The 23,124-nt window shown below is 50.7% G+C and overlaps 1 protein-coding gene across 4 annotated transcripts in view; it reads left to right on the top strand.

Moving 5' to 3' along the window:
• The first annotated feature begins 4,492 nt into the window (after positions 1–4,492).
• The window catches only part of RNASET2 (ribonuclease T2), a 42,618-nt gene continuing 23,986 nt past the window's right edge, over positions 4,493–23,124 (top strand). For 3 of the 4 annotated variants that reach the window (XR_013380883.1, XM_077899693.1, XM_077899691.1), the window contains exons 1-9: positions 4,493–4,614; positions 4,791–4,997; positions 7,226–7,286; positions 9,372–9,427; positions 10,920–10,977; positions 13,373–13,440; positions 17,510–17,623; positions 21,387–21,432; positions 22,869–22,943. Coding sequence is in view for 3 of the 4 variants with exons in the window: in XM_077899693.1 (XP_077755819.1) it covers positions 4,909–4,997; positions 7,226–7,286; positions 9,372–9,427; positions 10,920–10,977; positions 13,373–13,440; positions 17,510–17,623; positions 21,387–21,432; positions 22,869–22,943 (567 nt within the window). In the remaining variant the exon portion in view is untranslated. The remainder of the gene's footprint in view (positions 4,615–4,790; positions 4,998–7,225; positions 7,287–9,371; positions 9,428–10,919; positions 10,978–13,372; positions 13,441–17,509; positions 17,624–21,386; positions 21,433–22,868; positions 22,944–23,124) is intronic. The other variant, XM_077899692.1, reaches the window with a different exon arrangement.

Here is a 23,124-nt window from a genome sequence, read left to right as displayed (position 1 = left end):
GCGCTGGCTCTCAGCAGCTGTGCAGACAGGCGTCCCTCGGTCTGGGCAGGCGGTGCTTCCCCCACAGCCTGGGGGGGAGGGGCTGCCTCGACAGGAGCATCCTAACACAGGGGACAAAGCCACCGCCACCATGTGGCCTCAGAAGCCACCCGGCATCCCTTCTGCAGTCTTCTGCCTGTCGGGGGTCAGCGATCCCATCCAGGTTCATGGGGACGAGAGGTTTTCAATTTCAATAGAGCAGGGCAAGATTCTGGAAGAGTCTCTGGGCTGGGAAGAATGCAAAGCCACTTTTGGATACAAAGTGCCATCACATTTTAGTTAGGTTTCAGTCTATCTTTCCATTGTAAACTCTTAAAGACAGGAGAAGATGGGAAGAGCTATGTAGTAGCATTCCATGGCACAGTGGACATGGTGGGTTGGGGAGAGGAGCGGGGGTGGCTTGGAAAGCTGGAGGAGGGGTGGTGCTGTGCTGAGGAGGGACAGGCCCAGGAGAGAGAATGAGCAAAAGGGGCAGAGCAGAGTGCAAGGGCTGGGCTGTAGGGCCCCACCGATAAGGGCCCTCTGTTCTCAATCTACTGTGGGGGAGGAGGATTCTGATTCCTGTTCAGATGAGTTGAGATTTTTCTCATTGACTTGTAAACGCTTCCATATAAGGGATAGCTATTATTATGGGATTGTATTCAAAGACAGCACAAGCCTCTGTGTGGGGGCAGCCTGCTGGATAATGCACACAGGCCTCTCTGCCCTGTGCACACAGACACAGGTCTTTCTAGGGAGGAGGTGAGGGGTGGGTGGGATGAGTGCTGTGCGCCAGGGCCCCCCAGAGGCTGATGGGCACATCCCGAGCTGCGTAGCAGGCCACGAAGACAGCTTTATGCCACTCAATGGCTGGCTTAGCTCAGGCTCTCTTCAGTATGCTTGGCCATTCTCTCAGCTACTAAAAACCTAAGTCAAGATTAAAATTTTGCAAATATCCACTACATGAACTGTTAATGCAATATTCAACTATTATTCATAATGCAGAATGTTTCTCTCATGGAGAGCAGCTCAGTTATGTAGGACTCCCTCAGAAGTCTGCAGTAGCTCGCTTAGTTCTTCCAAGATAGATAATTGTTCAAAACAGTCCAAGGAAACAGTCTGTTCTAATATCTATGGATGGGTGTGCGGGCGTGTGCACATGTGTGCCTATATACATGAGTGAGCTCATCTTTTTAACTGTTCCTTTTTCAGAGTCTTTTATGAGAGCAGTCAGAAATATCATGAGTAACAGACTATTTAGGTAAACATTTGAATGACTTCTTGGCCTTGAAATCTAAAATTTCTTATCAAAGAATAAAGTTAATACAGTTGACACTGGAACAACATGGCTTGAACTGCTTGGGTCCACTTAGTTGTGGGTTTTTTCAATGGACAGTATAGTACTATAGATGTATTTTCTCTCATGACTTTTTTTAAAAGATTTATTTATTTATTCATGATAGACACAGATTGAGAGAGAGAGGCAGAGACAGAGGCAGAGGCAGAAGCAGGCTCTTCGCAGGGAGCGCAACGTGGGACTCGATTCTGGATCCTGGGATCATGACCTGAGCCAAAGGCAGGCACCCAACTGCTGAGCCACCCAGGTGTCCCTCTCCATTCCATTAAGATTTTCTTTCTTTTTTTTTAAATTTTTATTTATTTATGATAGTCACACAGAGAGAGAGAGAGAGGCAGAGACACAGGCAGAGGGAGAAGCAGGCTCCATGCACTGGGAGCCCGATGTGGGATTCGATCCCGGGTCTCCAGGATCGTGCCCTGGGCCAAAGGCAGGCGCCAAACCGCTGTGCCACCCAGGGATCCCCCATTAAGATTTTCTTAATGGAATTTTCTTTTCTCTGGTTTAAGACTCCAGTATATAACACATACAACATGCAAAATATGTATTAATCGACTATGTCACAGGTAAGGCATCTGGTCAACAGTAGGCTACTAGTTGAGGTTTCAGGGAGTCAAAAGTTATACACAAATTTCTAACTATAGTGAATCCGTGCCCTGAACCCCTAAGTTGTCCAAGGGGCCAACTGTATATTCTTTTATTTCGCATTTCAGAATTTCATGCTGTTTGATTTGATTTAGTCATGTTCTGTGCCAGAAAGTTTCTGCCCTGTGATTCCAACTATTAAAGTGACATTCGCATTTCAGAATCTCATGCTGTTTGATTTGATTTAGTCATGTTCTGTTCCAGAAAGTTTCTGCCCTGTGATTCCAAGTATTAAAATGACATCTTCAAGAAATATTTCCCTGAGAAAGCCTTGTCTGGTCTCCTTGATCCTCTCCTGTCCCTGTTTCATTGTAGTCACAGCCCACGATAAAATGGGTCCACAGAACAGGTGCCACAGGCGCCACATTGTATGGGGAGGCCACAAATATTGGTAGTATAAGAAGAGAAAGGTCAGGGTGCCTGGGTGGCTCAGGTCATGATCCTGGGGTCCTGGGGTCGAGTCCTGTCTGGGGCTCCCTGCTCAGTGGGGAGTCTGCTTCTCCCTCTCCCTCTGCCCCTCCCCCAGCTCTTCTCTCTCTCTCTCTCTCTCTCTCATAAATAAATAAAATCTTTAAAAAAAAAAAAAGAAAAAAGAAGAGGAGAAAAGTCCGAGGGAAAACATTTAGATAGTGTCCTAACTTTCTCAGCATACAAATAATTTAGACTACAAAGAAGTTATTAAAAGAAGATTCCCCTAAGGGTGACAAAGTTATTTAGGGCTTGAAAACCCCAAGTGGACACAGCAGAGATGCAGCCATGGTCGCCCTCACACCTTTAACACATAAGATTAACAACTGGCCCCCCAAAGCCAGGCTCGAGGCTAATATGGCAAAACTGGGAGCCCCTTGCTGGTCTTCCCTCCAGCTGAGGGTCGGGAGGGTCTGCAATAAGATAGGATGCAGCAGCCTTGAGCTCCCCGCTGCCCCAGGCTCAGTGGGCTCAGGCTAAGCCACAAATGACATCTCTTTTAATCACCCCGATGCTGTTAGAGGATTGTTTTCCCATTTTACAGATGAGGTATCAGAAAGCTTACAAGAGCCAGTTAGCTTATCAAGTTCACACAGGTAACAAGTGGGAGAACCCCATGTACACTGGATGACCCACAGGTGGGGCATATGCTCCTGGCCGCTGTACCCCTTCTGTTCTGAGCACCCCGAGCCTCCTGGCCAAGGTCAGACCTGTGTGTTTGGAAGACACCCAGTAAATAAATGTGAGCTTTGAACCCAAGGAGCAAAAGTCCTCCCTTGGCCAGCCTGGACCCTGCAAGCTCCTGGAGTTTCTTTCCTTGAGCACACACAGATATTGGGGAGCACTTTTTAAGACTTTGCCCCTGACGTTTGGCACACTCCACTGTCCCACAGCTGAGCACCCCTGACAAACTCTCCCTCGACAGATGCTGCTCACCCAGGTGGAGCTGCTCTGTGAGTTCTGGCTTCTCCTGCACTTCCTGTTACCTCAACCCCCTCCTCCCCAGGCCACCCTTTCTGGAAGCAGCATAGGGCCCTACTACCTGGCCCTCTCGGCCGGGTGCTGTCTATACTCCTCCCCTTTACTGTCCCACCTGGTTTGTTGAAGGTCCTGGGTCTGGTAGGACCATATTACTCTTCCCAGCTATCTGTTCTGTTCCCAGTATGTCCCAGACATTTGCCCTGGGACTGCCAGGCCCCGGCTTGTTAAAATTTATGTATGTATGTATGTATTTATTTATATTTATTTATTAAAATATTTTATTTATTTATTCATAAGAGACACACAGAGAGAGAGGCAGAGACGCAGGCAGAGGGAGAAGCAGGCTCCCTGCGGGGAGCCCGATGCAGGACTCGATCCCAGGACCCCGGGATCACCCCCGAGTTGAAGGCAGACCCCCAACCACTGAGCCACCCAGACGTCCCAAGGCCTCCACTTTTAGGAGGAGGATACTTTCCTCCTCCATGCCAGGCTTTCCTCCATGCCAAGCTTGACCATGTGACTCGTTTGGGCCAAAAGGATGTAAGTGGAAGGGACGCCTGGGTGGCTCAGTGGTTGACCGTGCAGGGCACACCTGTCCTCGGCCCTGCCCCAGGCGGTTCAGCTACGGGAGGAAGGCCCAGGGGACACGGGGAGCCTCGCAAAAGGCGGGCCTGAGGCTGAGTCCGCGAGTCCGGGGCGGAGGCTAGACTGAAACAGAAGCCTCCTCGGAGAAGCTGGAGCCCGGCCAGGGGCCGGGATTGGGGGCGTGTCCGCCCGCGGGGGCGTGTCCTCCTACGGGGCGTGTCCTCCTGCGGGGGGCGTGTCCTCCTACGGGGGCGTGTCCTCCTGCGGGGGGCGTGTCCTCCTACGGGGGCGTGTCCTCCTGCGGGGGGCGTGTCCTCCGACGGGGGCGTGTCCTCCTGCGGGGGGCGTGTCCTCCTACGGGGCGTGTCCTCTTATGGGGGGCGTGTCCACCTACGGGGGCGTGTCCTCCTGCGGGGGGCGTGTCCTCCGACGGGGCGTGTCCCGGGTGCCGGGGGCGGTCGGGGCCAGAGGCCGGGGCGGAAACGCGGCGGTCGGGGCTGCTGGGCGGTGCAGACTGTGAGGTCGCGGCGGGCGTCGCGGTGCGGCACCGGCGGGGACGCGTGAGCCCCTGGGGGGCCCGGGGGAGGCGGCGGCCCTGGCCAGGGGTCCCGAGTGGAGGCTCGGGGCGGCGGCGTGGGGGAGGGGCCGGGCCCCCTCGGGACCGCGGGCTGGCGTGGGGGCGGCCCTCGGCCGCAGGCGGGTCAGAGCCGGCCTCAGGAATTCCGTCTGTTTTCAGGGACACGCAGGGCCTGGCGCCGGACACTGTGTCTCGCGTGCTTTAGGAGCTGAGCCCCTTGCCCGGGGTGTGCCCGGGTGTGCCCGGGTGTGCCGGGGTGGCCGTGCGGCGGGGCGCCATGAGGCCCGCAGCCCCGCTCCGCCTGCTCCTGAGCTCCCTCTGCCTGGCGCTGTGCTGCCCGGGCGGGGCGCGCGGGTCCCGCGGGAGGTGAGCCCGGGACCCCTGGGAGGGGGAGGGGGCGGGGCGGTGCAGGTGCCGACCGCCCCGACCGCCCCGACCGCCCCGACCGCCCGCGGTAGACGCGCACATTTGCGTGAGGTTCCAGGACACGGTCGGGATCGGGTGCCGCTTCCTCTTTTTAAAAGTTTCTCGGCGCTGGTCTTCATCCCTCCGCCTTCCCCTTCCTCCTCTATTCCGTGTTGCAGCTGATGGGGGGGGGGGTTGTGGGGAGGGGAGCGGGGGAGTAAACAGGCCCTGTTGTCGGGATACTCTGCGCACTTCTGTAAGGGAACCCACATTTTGAGCCCCAGACATTCATGTTTTCCTCTATTTATTTTGGGCAATGATTTCACATTTAATACAGGCCTTCATACTTACATAGTAGGTGTGGGAAAAGGTGAGTTTTACTTTTTAATTAAGTGTCGTTGCTGTGTTATCATCCATCTGAAAAGGTGACGTTATATTGCAGCATTCCCGGAAAGTTTATTTTCTGAAAAAGAGCTACGTTAATGAATGGATGAGCTCTTGCCATCAGGTTAAGAGCGTAGCAGTCAGTAAATGTCAGATAAAGACTTTACGCTGTAATATGTGGTCCCCACCCCCCATCTGCTCCTAATTCGTGCGCTGATGGAGCTGGACGACCGTGGTGACCGAGGCATGGTGTGGAGAAAACTCACCTGATTCATACCCTCCAGGATGTGAGGGGTTAGCAGGCGTTTGTCCAAGCACTGGCTGGGTTGACAGCTTGGTGACTCTCCTCTCTTCCTCTGCCCAGTGGCCTTTCTCCTTACAGAATCTTCGCTTCCACCCTGCGTCCTGGCGGGTGGGTGGGGGGGCACTTCCTGTGCACTCCCACCACTCTTGCCTGGATTGTGTGTGGACATTGTGGTGTAGACGTTCTGAATCTCGATCGATTCATCATAAGCAGGATACCGGTGGTCCCCCTCCCTGGCCATAGCTTCATCATGTAGCCTCAGTTTCCACCTAAACAAGGGTTGTGCTCCCAGAAAAAAGCAACTTCTAACATTTGTCCCAGCTCCAGTGCTCATGCTACAGCTTGTCCTTTCTTTGATACCAAGCGCCATTTATAACTAAGCTTTTGTGACGTCTGAAGTGTGCTTCTATGCTTACTCAGCAGGACTCCCCTCTTGATAGAAGCTGGTGTGTGAGGACTTAGTCCTGTTTTACTTTTGAATCATTCTTTCTAAAATCTAATTTATCCTAGATTCAGTGTCTGAGTGATGTCCTTGTGTGCTGCTGTAGGGTCTCTTCACCAGCTGTCTCCCTGCTTCCACCTGGTTGCTGGCTGGGCCTTGCAGACACCACTCCGCACCCCTCCTCTGGAAAGTTGGGCCGGGGTGGGGGTGGGGTTTGGAGCGTGGGGTCTTTCAGTGTGCAGGCCCTGCTCTGTTGCTCTGGACCGTGTTGGAGTGAGCACCATGGGATCTAGCAACTGCATCCGCACATGGAGGAGGGGAGGTGTAGTGCACTGAGCAGCTCGTGCCTGTTCAGGTCTGGCTTTGTTGCCACATGAACCACAAAAAATTTCAGGTTGCAGAGCCTTATGGATTTCACATATGTGGTTAAGGGATGATGATGCTTTTGTTTCTACACTCGAGACCAGCCCTTGGAGACAGGCACTTCGGGGTTCCTTCCCCCTCTCCCTCCTGTCAGTGAGGCCTTCCTGGGCGTTCTGGCTCAAAATTTCAGCTCCTGACCCATTGCTGACATGCCTGTCCTCTTGCTTACTTATGTTCTTTATCACGTGTCACTGTGGGGCACCATGTGTGTTTTCTTAGCCACTGTGGTAACCGTTTCCCTCACTGGCATGTGTGATTCAAGAGGATAGGGGTTGGGTCCCTTGCTCTGGGCAGCGCCCCCACTCCAGATATGCCTGGAGACTGCATTCCTTGCTCAGGGCAGTGCTCCCAGCCCACAGTATTGCCTGGGAACTGAGTCCCTTGCTCAGGGCAGTGTCCCTGGCCCACGATAGTGCCTGGGGCCTGGGTCCCTCACTCAGGGCAGCACCCCTGGCCTAGTAGTGCCTAGGGAGTGGGTCCCTCACTCGAGGCAGTGCCCATGTCCCGCGGCAGTGCCTGGCCCATAACAATCCCCCCATGTTTGTTGAATGCATGATGGTATAAATGGATGCATGAATTAATTTTTCTTTAACTTTGAAACAGCTCTTGAAATATAGGTTCCTTGTCTTTTAACAGTGACAACCATGAGTGGAAAAAACTAATTATGGTTCACCACTGGCCTGTAACAGTGTGCAAGGTGAGTTTTCCTGATGTGACCAGCCCCTTTCATCTGGGGAACCCTGTGGGGAGTGGGTCTCTGTGCGCAGGTTTCCTTGTGGGCTGATGTGTCATTTGCAGCAGTGTAATGCTTACACTCCAGGCTGGAGGCTGCGGTCTCTGGTTTGAGTTTCCTTTTTTTTTTTTTTTTAAAGATTTTATTTATTTATTTATGAGAGACACAGAGAGAGGCAGAGACACAGGCAGAAGGAGAAGCAGGCACCATGCAGGGAGCCTGATGTGGGACTTGATCTTGGGACTCCAGGATCACACCCTGGCCAAAGGGAGGTGCGCAGCCACTGAGCTACCCAGGCGGCCCTGGTTTGAGTTTCCTAAACTTCTCACCTTCTTGTCCCTTTCTGCCTTAGAGCTGTAGCCATACGCTGGCTAGAGGAGTGTTGGAAGGAAGGGGACAGAGCTGTCTACCACCAGCTTCAGAGTTTTGCTAGAGACCTAGCTCTCTACCCTGGTGGCCAGCATTGAGGGAGCCTTAGGTTCTGTGGGCAGGACTGTGTGTGGAGAGCTCCTGTCTGGGTGACCCTGGAAGATTTGCCTTCAGGGCAGGGAACAAGGTCATTTGGTAGGTGAGGCATTTCTGTGACAAAATGTGGGTATATTTCTATGTAGTGACTATAAAGATGCGTGGAAGTGCATTCCTCCCTTGATGCTTTAGAAATCAGATTTTAAAAAATCTGCTAGTGAAATGTCATTGTTAGGGAATTAATTTCAATCCAGGGTGGGCATGACAGGGGGTCCTGTCACCTGTCACTCTGGTCTGGGTGTTGTCCTGGGCAGTGGGGCTGTCTCCGGCTTCCTTCCCTGTGTGAGTGATTTAGGCATTACAGGTGCAGTGACCACCATGTCTGTCTCCATGACCCTCGGTTCTCCGCCCAGGCCCTCGGGCTCATGCTGGCCCAACAGGTTCCTGCTGATGATGAACGAAAGCTGCCCCTGGGCCCCCGTCCCCCACTTACGGGCTCGTCATAGGGCTGCCCGAAGACCCACGCTCTGGCCATGGGTCCTGACCTTGCTCTTCGCCAGCCGGGCACCTGTGGGAAATGGGCCACCTGCCTGGATTGTGATTTCCTGAGGGATGAAACCAGGGTGTCAGGACAGGGTAGGCATAGCCCCCTACTCTGGTCCTGCTCTCCTGCCCTGTCAGCCTGGCAGTCTCCTAACCCAGAGCCTCCCTCATCTCCAGAGCAACTGGGGGCAGAAAGGTGATCCCTACATGGTGTCACACCTGTTCCTCACCAGACAACCATAGATACCTTTCACGTGCTTATTCCCTACGGGGGCTTCGGGCATGAGTTCTGTCTCACCTGGTCCAGTGGATGATCCATTTCTTTTTTTTTTTTTTTTTTTTTAAATGATATTTTTTTAAGATTTTATTTATTTATTCATGACAGACACAGAGAGAGAGAGAGAGAGAGACAGAGACACAGGCAGAGGGAGAAGCAGGCTCCATGCGGGGAGCCTGATGTGGGACTCGATCCCAGGTCTCCAGGATCACACCCCAGGCTGAAGGTGGCACTAACCGCTGAGCCACTGGGGCTGCCCGGATGATCCATTTCTTGATAGTTGGTTCTTTTGGGAAAACTCCCAATTGAGCTACACAATTTGGAGGTACTTGAAGGATATGCGACTGAACTTTTACCCCTGTGAGTTTATCTTGTCCTCTCCTCACCTTCGCATTTCTGCTCCAGAACATTCACATTTTATATTCTGTAATGTTCACACTTATTATATCACTAACACATCTGGACCAACTCATTCCCTCATTCCTCTGTACTATCATCCTCAAACACTTATTTTTGGTTATACCATCAGAAGATTAATGGGCAAATAGGAGTGTTTCCATCAGATTGGCTTAATTTGAGAACACGTTTTTAAAAAGCAAAACTCAGTGTAATTAATTAATTATCTTACGTCATTGTTTGAGGATTGGGCCACTCCTTCCAGAAGGGACGCCCGCCCCCCTGTAGCTCCTCAGGGATGCGCACTGGAAGCCGCAATAAATGAACAATGAAATGGTGATGTTCTCTGTTGTGTGTTTTCTTTGCAGGAGGTTGAGAACGACTGCAGGGACCCTCCAGATTACTGGACGATACACGGATTATGGCAAGTCCGGGCATGGGTCACATTTAAACAGGAAAAAAGGGCAGCCCGGGTGGCTCAGCGGTTTAGCACCACCTTGAGCCCAGGGCCTGATCCTGGGGACCCGGGGTTCTAGTCCCACATCAGGCTCCCTGCATAGAGCCTGCTTCTCCTTCTGCCTGTGTCTCTGCCTCTCTCTCTCTCTCTCTCTCTTTCTGTGTCTCTCATGAATAAATAAATAAAATCTTAATAAACAAACAAACAGGAAAAAAAATAGCTCACCTGCAAGTAGCTTGGGGCTGGTCCTAAGAGTTACACTATTGACTTTTGTTAGATGTTTATTCAGTAGGCCGAATCCTTTTTTAGAATATCTTCACCATTTGGACAATCACCCTGATTCTGTAGCTGTTTACTTCTGTGTTGGGAGAACAGTGACGGTCTGGATTACAGGCACCTGTGGGGACTCTGGGTGCAGGCTGGGCAGGCTAAGTGTACTACTCTCATTTTATCCTTCTTGTCAGGCCAATAAGGAGATGCGTACACATCAGTGAGCGAGCGTGCCTTGTGCATGCATCTCATATGTGTCTGCATTGTATGTGCATCATAGGTACCCAGATTCACCTTTTGGGGTCTGCCTGCAGTTTATGTAGTTTATTTACTCCTTCCTTTTTCGTGCATATATTTGTTGTGTTTAACTGTGCACGTGAGTCTGCCCGTCAAAGCGATGCCTCTTGTCCTGCTGCTTCCGTGGGAGGAGGGCCATTCTAGGCTTTGCTGGCATGTCTTATTGCTCAGGAGTGGGTCCTGTGGGCCTGGGGACCAGCTCCAGCCCCTCCTTTGTCGCCTTAGTGACCCTAATGCTATAGCCTCTGGGAACTTGACTCTCCTGGGCTGTACAGATGCTCCTGCTGCTTCACTTGTAGCTGGAAGGACAGTGCACGGTGCCGCTTTCATCCCGGTGGGGAGCAGTGCTGATTTCCGGGTGCCGGGCCAGCCTATTAACTCTGGAGACACGTCGGGGGTCTGGGAAGGAGGTTTGGTGGCCTCGTGAACTCAACTGCACCTGAATACTGGGGTTTGACATGTCTAGAATCGACATGTGGAAGTAGGGAGGGTATCCGTGCTTGGGATTTTAAGAAATCATACTGGCTGAGCCGGGGTCAGTGAGTGGCAGGCACTTGGTGAGCAAGTCTGCATGCTGTGTCACAATCCTCATCCTCATGTAGTGAAGAGAGGGCACCAGCATGGAGAGGGCCTGACTCCCGAGCTCCCCCTACCAGCCTGTGTAACTTGCTTCTTTGGTGAGAGTCATGGGTTGGCCTTACTCCTGGATGGTTTCTTTGGAAGGAGCTGGGCTGTGACCCTCCTACCCGGGGGGTCTTTGTTAAATGGCTCACGTGGCAGTAGAATGTCTCTGCCTTTACTTCCCACAGATCTTAATGGAAGTGTTTCCTCCTGTCATTTGAAGCTCATCTCAACCAAGACTAACTTCTGTTGTTTTTCATTTTAATTTAAGGCCTGATAAAGCAGAAGAATGTAATGGATCATGGCACTTTCACTTAGAAGAGATTAAGGTAGGAAATGTTCATGATGTCACTCCTGCAGGTACTGCACTCAGTTCAGTCTTCCTAAGTGTACCCTCCATGTCATGTCTTAAAATGGGACTCACAGTCGCATTCACCAGAATTGAAACCCTGGTGCTTTTTTTGGATTTCTGGATCTCTAAAACAATCCACATGTTAAATCCAAGCCAACCTTTCTCCTCTACCTGGGGCCCAAACCACTGCAGGTGAACTGTGTGAGGTGAAGGCAGACGAGAGTGAAGCCAACTCTGGCTGTCTGCTGCAGGCCTGCCTTAGTCCCCTGTGGCCCTAGGCCAGCTTGGCATGTGCCTAGCATATCTAGAGCTCTGGCTTGGAGGACAGGTTCATGGAACTCGCCTGTCCTTTCTGGCTGTGGGCCGATGGGTTTCCAGGTAGGGCCTGTGAGCAGGAAGGAAGGGAGGGGCCTTTCCAGCACAGAGGCCTGCATCGCAGAAGAGCCCAGAGAGTGGCTTTTATGGGCACTGTTAGCAGATGTCCTCTTCTGAGGCACTTTGTTGTGCATCCACACCCACATGTGGGTCCTTACCTTTCCTCGGGGGTGTGAACAACCCCTTGCATGTAGCTGGTCGTCTGCTAGGTAACTAGTACCTAGATTTACAGGGTAGGGTCAGATGACTAGGGCCTCCCCAAAAACATGAGGTAGCATCAGGATTTGCCAGAACTAGGGTCCTTCCCATGAATACATGGCCCCTCGAAGGACAAGGCAGTAAGTTTCAAACCCTTCACACATTCTAGTCCACATGGTGTTCTTTTCTCCTCTTTCCTTCATGTGAGGACCTTTGCTGGCATGGGCCTAGAGGCCTGAGAGTCTGAGAACTGTGTGTAAGGATATTAGTGCACCCGTCTCATTCCTCCGACATGCTTCCCCTTTTTGGGACTCCCTTCAGCTCGCCTAGTACCACGGGGATGTTCCTGATGTGTCTTGTGACCCGAAAGTGGAATTACAGATTGTCTGATGGTGGAACGGTGTACTGAGTGCCCCCAGCATTCATGCCAGGAAGGGAAGGAGCCCCACGTGTCCTTTCAGCGGCTGGCCCGGCTGCCGTGTTAGGGAGAGCTGCTGGGGGCCGGGCCGGGGGTGAGGAACTGAGGGGCAGAGGCTGTGGGAACGGAGAGCTAGAGGGGTCCCAGAAGGAGAGGGAAGACGGCTCAGTCCCTAGCTGGGAGAGAAGCTTCAGGTGGGGCTCTGGATTTGGGCTTTGCTGGGGGTGGCTTTCCTGACCTGGGGGCATTGGCAGGGGACTGGGCTTTGGAGCACCTGTGGTTGACAGTCAGCTTTGGACATGTCCGGGTGGGTTAACATGTGTCTGTCACTAAAGTGGCCTACGTTAGAGAAGAACTTCAGGTGTGATCAGTACAAAGGTAGTATAAGCACATGGGGTGAACATGGATGGGGTGGAAGCAGCCACAAGCCTGAAGCAGAGATGGGGGTGTGAGAAGCAGCAGCCGGAGGAGGGGAGCAGAGGAGGGAAGCCAGGAGAAGCGGGGATTTGTGAAGGAGCCCTGGCAGGGTTCATGAGAGGAAGGCTGAAAGGGCCCTGTGCGATGAGCGGCCTATGGGTCAAGGTGGGGAGGGGGCCGCACTCCACTCTGTGCAGAACAGAGCTTGTTTACTTGTACGTTAATACATCACGATGTGCATCCCCCATTATATTACCCAGAGGAGTCTCACTGCCCTAAAATCCCTTCTCCTATCCCCCTCCCTCCCCTAGCCCCCGACACCACTGACCCTTCCCATCTCCACACGTCTGTCTTTTCCAGAGCAGCACACACTGGGACTCATATGGCCTTTCCAGATTGGCCTCTTACTCGGTCATGTGCCTGGAAGGCTCCCTCCATGTCTTTTCATGGCTTGATGGCTCGTTTTTCTTTAGAGCTAACTTCCTGGTCTAGATGGACCATATCTGTGCACCCATGCCGCTACCAGCGCTCAGATTTTCAAATGCATTTCATGCTGAGTCAGATTTCACTTTTACCTGTGTTTTAAGAAACACTTCATGCAGCGGTGCCTGGGTGGCTCAGCTGGTTGAGCGTCTGCCTTCAGCTCAGGTCATGATCTCAGGGTCCTGGGATCGAGTCCCACATCGGGCTCCCTGCTCAGCGGGGAGCCTGCTTCTCCCTCTGCCTCTCTCCTCCTGCTTGTGCTCTCCCTCTCACTCACACTCTCTCTCAAATGAATAAATAAAACAAAGAAATAAAAAAAGAAATACTTCATGCAGAGTAAGGACAGAATCATTTTTACTCACCTGAGTGTCATTAATGAACAGAGATCAATTCTTTTGATGTATTGGTTTATCAAATTTGCCTTCTAGGTTTTGAGTTGTTAGATCCTACACAGATTTTTTTTTTTTTTTTTAATGCACAGGACCTTATGCCTGAAATGAAGATGTACTGGCCTGATGTGATCCATCCACTCAATCACAGCCATTTCTGGTGAGTGCAGCAGCGTGACAGCTTCAAGGGGCACCCAGCAGGACTGGGGGGTGAAGACGGACCATGGGGCCTCCCTTCTGAGGTGTGGAAGTGTGAACCATTTTTTATTTGGGATGCCATTTTCAGGGCCTTTCTCCAATAGATAAAAAAAATGTGGGCGAGGGGTGCTTGGGTACCCCAGTCAGTTAGCATCTGACTCTTGATCTCAGCTCAGGTGTTGATCTTAGGGTTGTGAGCTCGAGCCCTGCCTTGGGCTTCGTGCTGAGCATGGAGCCTACTTAAAAAAAATAAAATGTGAGCAAGTGGAATTTATAGACTTGCTCTTTTTTTTTTTAAAGATTTTATTTATTTATTCATGAGAGATACAGAGAGAGGCAGAGACACAGGCAGAGGGGAGAAGCAGGCTTCCTGTGAGGAGCATGATGTGGGACTTGATCCCAGGACCCTGGGATCATGCCCTAAGCCGAAGGCGGATGCCCAATCGCTGAGCCACCCAGGCATCCCTAGACTTGCTCTTAATCCACTATTTCATTCATCACTTTGTTTTAGACTCTCCTCTCCTGAGTTTTCACTAAGCCAAATGCGTGCGTATCTAAGGGGCTCCAACGCTGGCAGGAGAGAAGGTTTTTTAAAGACTTTGTGCTCTTGCCCCGACATACATCAAGAAAAATGAAGAGGCACTTCAGAACACCACGGTCTTGTGCTCTGACTTAGGACAGGGTGAGGTCCCACCTGCAGCTTAGTCGGCAGCCTGTTTCACAACATCTTTAGGTGTAGCGGGAACTGAGCCAAGGAGAGAAATGCTGTATTTGATTCAAGGTAGCTTTTTACATCATGGCTTATGAAGAAGGTAAAAACTCCGTTTATTTACATTATATAAACCGAAAGGAATTATCCCTGCCTCACGCCAATGTGGCAGTTTATGATTCACATTGCAGTTGTTCAGATCTTGTCCAAAATGATTAATCCAATTTGAAAATATCTTTGTGTAGAATATTCAGGAAGAGAACTGAGTTTAGATGGAAGCTTTCTGCGACAATGGAACAGCACTGGTGCCGGTGGTCAAGTCAACACGTCAGTCTAGGCCTGAGGCAGGGACGTGGCTCTGGGGTTCGTGTGCCCTGGGTCTGTTGGTGAGATTCTCTCTTTGACAGGAGAACCACTCTGACTTAGGGAGACAAAGGGCCTGGTCCCTGGCACATGTTGCACAGCTGCACCCCAGAGAGTGCTCTAACAATACTTGATGGCCTGACTGAGTTGGAATGGGGGAAGCAGTGGGAAGCCCTCTACGGCACTTCACAGTGCGCATAAAAATGACGAATCTGTGCGAAGTGTGCAAAATACAGTTTTCCCACTTGTTACAATGTTCCGTGGTACAATCAATCAGATTGTTTTTTGCCGGGTGACTTACAAATAAATCAACAAACATCCTTAGAGAAGGCTGTCTGAACTGGTCCTCGCACATTTAATCCAAATTTTGCGGGCGGACTGCACATGTGTATTTGTGCTCTCATAAAGGCAAAATGATACTTTTCAGGTTGGATAGTAAATGGCACATTTGAAAGCTTTTTTGCTGAACGCAGGGGTGAACATCCCACCCTCCATAGCATTTCTGCTCCTCGAGCCCCCGAGTACAGGGGCAGCTGCCGTCACTGCCCACCCCTGCCCTGTGTGTGGCGTTTGGGTCACGCTTCACTGGTGCCCAGATTCCCTTTGCTGTGTGCATTTCTGGAAGGTCACGGAGGCACCCCAGGGCTGTCCACCTCGGCTTTGTCGTTGGGGGCCGGATACAGAGGAGGGCTCCTGTCAGAAAACCGCCCTCTTTCATCCCAAATAGGAATCAAGTACGCAGAGTACACAGTCTTGATACTGCTTCATGCTCGAGGTCATTCTCTAAGATTAAATCCATTCACAAAATTAGCTGTATTGAAAAATACCATGTACACAACCCTCTGCAAAGTAGGATCTTTATTTGTTTGCTGATGCTTGTACGAAAAAGGAGGAGAGTTGGGTAAGGCCCGGTTTGGTGGGCAGCCTCACTGTGGAACGTGTCCCTGGGCCTTCATGTGCCATAGGAGCCCTTAACCTCTCTCATCCCAGAGGGGCCCCCAGATCTGCTCGTAGGCCCTGCCAGCCACTGAGAGGGCCACTCGATGGTCACTTCTGCTTGGGAACTGATCGTTTCGTGTTAAATGAAAAATGTCCAATTCCAGATGATGTGGAATTAAATGTTGGAAGTACGCTAACGGCACTTTAATAAATAGATCCTGATCTTTAAGTTAAGCTTGACCCAAACATAATAATAATTGACATCTATTGAATATTTCTTATGCACTAGGACCATTTGGGCTGGTGCAAAGATGCTTTGCACAAAGCGCACCCTCCTCCGGCACCATAGATGATAGGCTCTGGTGACTCCAGCTGCATGGAAACTAAGGCATCTGGAACACGGTTCCAGCTTCCTTTAGTGGGAAAGAAACTCCTTTTTCTACTCAGTGAAATCATTAGCTCTGAAAACAGTTGTAGATGAACAAAGTAGGTGTTCACTCACTCTTATCCTTAGGCTGGAGCAGCTTGTCGCTGGGCGCTGGCACCGTGGTGAACTGGACCAGTAGATCTGTGCCTGTTTAGATCATATTTTTGTCAGACAGCACCTGACCCCTCAGGAGTGCCAGCATGAATGTAATTTAGCTGAACTTTAGGAAAATCGATCATGGATAAAATGGAGGACACCTGATGTCCCTTCCGGTTTCCCGCACTAATGATGGCTAACATCCGCCTCGACGATTGTCAGTGATTCTGCAGGCAGCGTGCCCTCCCTTGGGGGTGGTTGGGACAGTGGCGCAGGACAGCAGCAGTAGGTTGTTGGCACCGGCTATGGAGTCCACAGTGCCATTCGGGTGCAGACTCTGGGACGTCCTGGCTGAGTGGCCTCAGCAGGGTGCCCAGCTGGGCCCTCTGCCTCAGTTTCCCCACTTCTAAGCCAGCAATCTCTTTGCCTTTCAAAAGAATGTGAAAACATTTCATAGTCCATCTGCAAAAAGCTGTGGGGAAGGGCTGCCCAGGTGGCTCAGCGGTTTAGCGCTGCCTTTAGCCCAGGGCGTGATCCTGGAGACCTGGGATCGAGTCCCACGTCGGGCTCCATGCATGGAGCCTGCCTCTCCCTCTGCCTGTGTCTCTGCCTCTTTCTCTGTGTCTCTCATGAGTAAGTAAATAAAAACTTAAAAAAAAAAAAGTCATGGGGAATTGTTATCAACAGTCATAGTTTCCTTGAATCCGTAGTGCTGTGCGTTGGCAGCATTAGGTTTGTGTGTTCTGTTGGAGTTTTGTCCAGGGGTGGGTGAGGACACAGTCGTGCTGGGTAGAGGCTGAGATGGGGAGTGGTTCTGAGGCGTTTCTCCAGAGGTAGTGCTGCTGCCTCTTCTCTGCTGGCTGCTTAGGAAGGACCGTTGGACATCCCTGTGAAGCTCCTGGAGTGTGAAGCAGTAGCCTCCTGCAGAGCACCCAGTGCCATGTGATAGGTGGGTGCCTGGGTGGCAGTGCTCAGTATTTGCTCAGCTGTGACTCGTGGTGACATGCAGAAGTGAGTTGTCTCGGGCAGCCCAGGTGCCTCAGTGGTTTAGTGCCACCTTCGGCCCAAGGCGTGATCCTGGAGACCCGGGATCGAGTCCCATGTTGGGCTCCCTGCATGGAGCCTGCTTCTCCCTCTGCCTGTGTCTCTGCCTCCCTCTCTCTCTCTCTCTCTCTTTCTCTCTCTCTGTGTGTGTCTCTCATGAATAAATAAATAAAATCTTAAAAAAAAAAAAAAAAGAAGTGAGTCGTCCCTGATTGGCAGCAGAAAGCCTACAGGGAGGTAGAGTGCTCTCTGGGGATCATACTGAGTCCACCAGGGCCTCGTTCCTGTGCAGGGGATGCACAAATTGTGCCTGTTGCACATAAGAGATCTTACCCTCTTTCTTGGTAAAAGAAACAGCATGCCTGTGAATATCCCGTCCTAGGTGTGAACTTTCCATTGTGAATTTGTTTCATGACTTCTAACTAGAGATTGTTTATTAAAATTCTCTCACAGGAAGCACGAGTGGGAGAAGCACGGCACCTGTGCTGCCCAGCTAGATGCCCTCAACTCCCAGAAGAAATACTTTGGTGGAAGCCTGGACCTGTACCGGGACCTTGACCTTAATAGGTAAGGGACCCTCTGGGGCCTGGTCCTCTCGGCAGCTCTGCCTCCCGCACCCCTGCTCTCTGGCCATACTGCCTCTCGTCTGTGGACCTTGGGGACTTGGCCAGCAGAACAGTCCTGAGGAAGCCCAACATCTAGCCAGCCTTTCAAATCAGTCTGGGCTGTGGCCAGCTGGAGCAGCCTCAGAGACGTGGGTCTCCTCTCTGGTCTCTGACATCATTGGACGGTGTGTTAGCCTGAGGACACAGGACTGACCAGGGCCTGTGCCTCTCGACCATGATTTCTGATTAAAGTACCTTGAGTTAACACGAGGTTTTATAAAAACTGCACGTCACTGTGTGTTTGCATCTCTGCTCCAGTGCTTCTGGAACAAGTAGGAGGGGGTGTTGGGCAAGGGTCCCCAGAGCCAGAAATCACCCAGGCCCGTGGAATCCTGCCACTGCCTGTCCCTCGCCTCAGCTCTGGACAAAAGGGGAACCTGTTAAGGCTCACGAGCCACCGAACTTGTAAACACCAACTCTGGATGGTCATGCTGGGGGCCAATGTGTTCTCCAGGGCCTGGCCCATCACCCGGGACTGGGGGCCAGGCTGGCCATCCACTGAGGATTTCTGGTGACCAACTGTGTGAGGAATTCTTGCTTCTCCACATCCAAGTGGTCGTATAGTAAACTTGTGACCTCGTTTTAAAGACCAGGACAGAAAAAAAAAAATAGAAAAAAAATAAAGACCAGGACAGGAAATGATACCATTTGCTTTAGACAGAACAGGCCAGCATCCTATCAAGTGCCTTTGCTGTTCCACCGTGGTTAGTTCTGTGAATCACATCTGCCTAGAAGACATGTGCGCCCCATGGGTTCTGTGCACGTGCACTCTGCTCCTGTGGCAGAGGGGATCCCTGAGATCTGGGTGGAGGGTGTCCGGTGCCGGGACAGGAGGATAAGCAAGATTACATGACGTACACCCACAAAGGAGGCCTCCAAGCTCGTGGTTTTCAGTGTGCCTCTGATCCTGCGGCTGGCACTGACCAGTTGTGCAACGTGCACAGTTTCTGCATCTTTGGACCTCACTGTTAGGCCATAAGATGATGGCAGGGTCACAGGAGATTCAGAAGCCACCCCGCTCTCAGATGTGCAGACCCGAGGACCGCTGCTTGGGAGGCCACCCCCACAGCCGCACACCCCAGCTCCCACGTGCCATGTGCTCTGCTCCAGGCTTTTCTCGCAGCCAGAGCAAGACCTTTGGGAACATTTCCCCACCCAGAAGTCTGGGTGATACTGCAGTTCAGACATCCTGGTAGAGAGTTAACTGGGAGAGTTCATGATGCGGTACGGCCTCCGAGCACAGGAGAGGCGCGATGCAGGCAGGCAGGGCAGGATGCACTTGGCCTCGGGTCTCCCTGACACCTGTGCAGCACCAGGCCCTGCTTGCTCCCCAGGCCCAGTTCTGCTGAATCAGGCGGACAAATGAGAATAAATGGGGACTGCTGAAAGGCTTTATATAAAACATCTAGATAATTCATCCCTTCGTCCAATGACTGTTTATTTTTTTTATTCTTATTTTTATAATATTTTATTTATTTATTCATGAGAGACACAGAGAGAGGCAGAGACACAGGCAGAGGGAGAAGCAGGCTCCACACAGGGAGCCCGATGTGGGACTCGATCCGAGGTCCCTGGGATCACACCCTGAGCCAAAGGCAGACACTCAACCACTGAGCCACCCAGGTGCCCCTCAACAACTGTTAATTAAGTTCTTCCTGTTTAAACTTTTTGAATCTCTGTAGTTCTACATGTGTACTGGCATGTGCAGGATTCCCAGTCCTGGGAGCATCAGGAAGGCCATTGCCATCTCTTATTCATCCTATGGAAATATGCACTCGGGGCCTGTTGCACATAATGCACTGCTAGAGAGAGAGTGTCTTTTAGACTATATGGGACCGTTATAAAGAAATTATGTTTTTTCCCCGTTCCTCCAAGGAAAATCTAAAATCTCAGTACTTGCAAAATTAAGAAGTTAAAAACATAAAACCCCTTGTATTTTTATCTATATTATAAACCATTACCGCAGATTATCTTTTTCTCAGGGGGCAGCTTGTCATATTATCATAAACTAGCAGCGTTTTATTTACTTTATCACATGAAAGTAGCAAACCTGAAAAAAATGCAAAAATCTTGAACCAAATCTTGGGTAACCCACAAATAACAGGCCAAGGATTAATGCCAAACTAATCTTGATGCTGTAGAAAACATAGGCTAATTTGGGTTGAATGCCAGGCTTCCCCAAACATCTCTCTCTCTCTCTGCCTGACTTCCTTGGTAACCTGACTCGGGCTGCCCAGTAGGAATAGAATGCAAGTCACATATGTAACTTAAAATTTTCTAGTAGCCTCATTAAAACGCCTGGGTGGCTCAGTGGTTGAGCATCTGCCTTCGACTCGGGGCCTGATCCCAGAGTCCTGGGATTGAGTCCCATGTTGGGCTCCCTGCATGGAGCCTGCTTCTCCCTCTGTCTGTGTCTCTGCCTCTCTCTCTCTGTCTCTCATGAATAAATAAAATCTTAAAAAAAATAAATAAGAGCAAAATGGAACCAATGAAATTGATGTTATATTATTTAATCCAAAATATTATTATTGCAACTTGAAATAATTATGTAAAAATTTGCAAAGTTTTGCATTTCCAAAGCCAGAGCCTTTGAAATCTGGTATTTACCCCACGCAGACGTTGTAAGGGCAGGCAGCAGGCACATTTATTTCTAGGGCTTTGATGACCCTTGTCCACCCTCCACTGCCTGTGCCAGGAGCACTGCAGCGTAGATCCAGACACTTGGTGGTGGTGCAGTCTTTACAAACACTGTCTTGTTAACAGTTTATACCGTTGCCAGACAGAAGTCACGGTCGGACGAGGTGTGCCCTGGTCAGTCTGTTTTTCCCCGGGCACACTCATATGACAATGCCCATATCCGGAGAGGCAGCCCAGGACTCTGTCTGCTCCCAGGAGTCAGAGCCCGGATAATCCAGAGAGGCGTGATGGGGGCTGGAATGTTGTTTTGGGGCTGTTAATCTGAGAATTGTTTATATTGTGCTCCATGATTTAACAAGTAAGTTAGTCATATGGTGTTTTGACGGGATAGCTGGTCAAAACCATGTGGTTTAGGAAATGATTCAAGTCTGTGGGTGTTGAATATATTTAAAGATTTGACCAAGCATGGTTTTCTAGGATAAGCCTGCATCCAAAGTCAGTTACTAACTCTTTTGAGGCAGGCGTGCTGAATAGGTGGTAACGTGTGTGCCAACTCAGCGGCTACTAGCCATCTGGCCACTGTTGAGGGCCTGGGTGCTGGAAAGAGAACCAGATCAGTAGTAGGATGAGCATTCTGGTCAGGGATAGTCGGGGAAGCCTGAGCACCATTTATCTGTTGTCCTTGCTCACAGACTTATTGCCCAAAGTAATGGAAAACAAGTGCTTTCTTTTAAGTGTGTCTTAATTTTTTTAAGTGAAATACAACATTTTAAAAGAATAAGAAAGGGGCAGCCCCGGTGGCCCAGCGGTTAAGGCCACCTTCAGCCCAGGGCATGATCCTGGAGACCCGGGATCGAATCCCACGTTGGGCTCCCTGCACGGAGCCTACTTCTCCCTCTGCCTCTCTCTCTTTCTCTCTCTCTCTGTCATGAATAAATAAATAAAATCTTTAAAATAAAAATAAAAGAACAAGGAAGGAAAATCTACCTTGCTATACAGCTAATTTTTTTTTCATTTTTAAATTTTAGCATGCTCCAAAAATTGGGAATAAAGCCGTCTATCAACTACTACCAGGTAAGTCTTGCTTTCAGCCTCTCAACCCAACGTGTATCTGCTACCCGGGGACACCCAGCCGTGGTACTGTCCCTTCAGCCTGTGGGCTACACACGGGTTTTGAAGTGACTCAAACAAGCCCCATTCCTATTTGGCTGTTATGTTTCCAAATAGCTTTTATTTAAATTTTGTTCTCTGTTTTGTGCCTATTGAGTGTGAACTGACAGCTGTATAAACTGATGATTTGGAAGCCCAGATTCATGGTCCCTTGGTGAGAAATGTGTTCCAGTCTCGTCCAGAGCAGGGGAGCCAGCAGGAGGGCAGTTTGAAAATCATAGTCAGTTTTATAGTATTTTGCTTGAGGAAGAGCATAAGGTGTGTTTTTATTTTCATGATCAAACTATAGAAATCCAGACAGACCCGATCTTACTCTCCGGTAATCTGCCCAGGGCAGCCTGTTTTTGTAAACGTAGTCTTCCTGGCTCAGGGCCAGGCCGGTTCCTTTACCGTCCCCTGTGGTCAGCATCCCCAGCCAGGTGTCCCACAGGTGAGTGACCCTCGGGGCCTGGAGTACTTCCTCTGGCCCTTTATAGAGCGAGCCTTCTGACTCCTGCCTTAGAGAACCCTATGTTTTCTAGTTCCTCTGATTTAATCTCCAGGCATTAAACAAGGAGTTAAAGTTCCTGATTTTAGCAGCCCCTTGCTTCCAGTGTCCTGGCCGCACACCGAACCATCACACAGGTCTCTTGACTGTGAAGTCATTCGGCATTTTTGTTGCACTCTGTGTGTCCAGACTCCACTGTGCAGCTGGTTTCTGGTTAATCTGGTTTCCTTTCTGCAGTGAAACTGAGACTAAGAGGGGACGGTGGTCCTGGGGAGACAAGCTCTCTCAGCTCCCTCATGACAGGGGGGTTTGCAGGGCCCCCTCGGTCCTTGGGGTCCATGTTCAAGGACATAGGGGGCCTGTGTTTCCGTCTTTGCCCAGGATGTGCTTATTTGAGAACTGATTTCCGTTAGAGTAAAGCACCAAGGACAAGTGTTTTGGGCTTCCTGTCTGTGCTGCAATCACTCTGTTAGGTTCAGATGCAGCAAGATGTGAGCTCAGACGGAAGTCCTGGCCTCTGAAAGTTGCTCTGACTTACTGGAAGGAGATGCTCTGCTTTTGCGCACAGCGCCCAGGCTCTGGGTTTGAATGGAAGAGCAGAGTGGGGGAACGGACACTGTGTGGAGCACGTGTGGGAGCCACTGTGGTCTGAGGGTAGATCCCAAGCAGGTGACAGCCTCTCCTCGGGCTGCCTCTGAGCTTTGTCTGCGAGCCCCAAGTGCCCGGAGGACTGTGCCCCATTGTCAGCTGTGCGTGTTTGTGAGTGTATAAGCCGGAGTGTCACATATGCATGGGGCAGAGCCCTTAGCCCACCTCCTTCCAAGTGTTTCTAATGCATCTTATTTAATTTCAGGTTTCAGATATTAAAGATGCCCTTGCCGGCATATACGGAGTCATACCTAAAATCCAGTGTCTTCCGCCACAACAGGTCAGATGTGCAATGCTTTCTTTGTTTTGTTGCTCTTTCTGTCTTTATCAAGAAGACATGTTCAGCTTTTCGACATCTGTGTGCTCACTATAGAGTTCCCCAGGGCAGAGACGTGCGTCTGTGCGTGGGTGTGTATGCTTGGAAATCACAGGTGGTTAAACACTGATTCAGAGGAGACATG

This window comes from Canis aureus, chromosome 1 (genome assembly GCF_053574225.1).
Source record: "Canis aureus isolate CA01 chromosome 1, VMU_Caureus_v.1.0, whole genome shotgun sequence".
NCBI lineage: Eukaryota > Metazoa > Chordata > Mammalia > Carnivora > Canidae > Canis > Canis aureus.
This window is presented reverse-complemented; position numbering and strand designations above follow the sequence as displayed.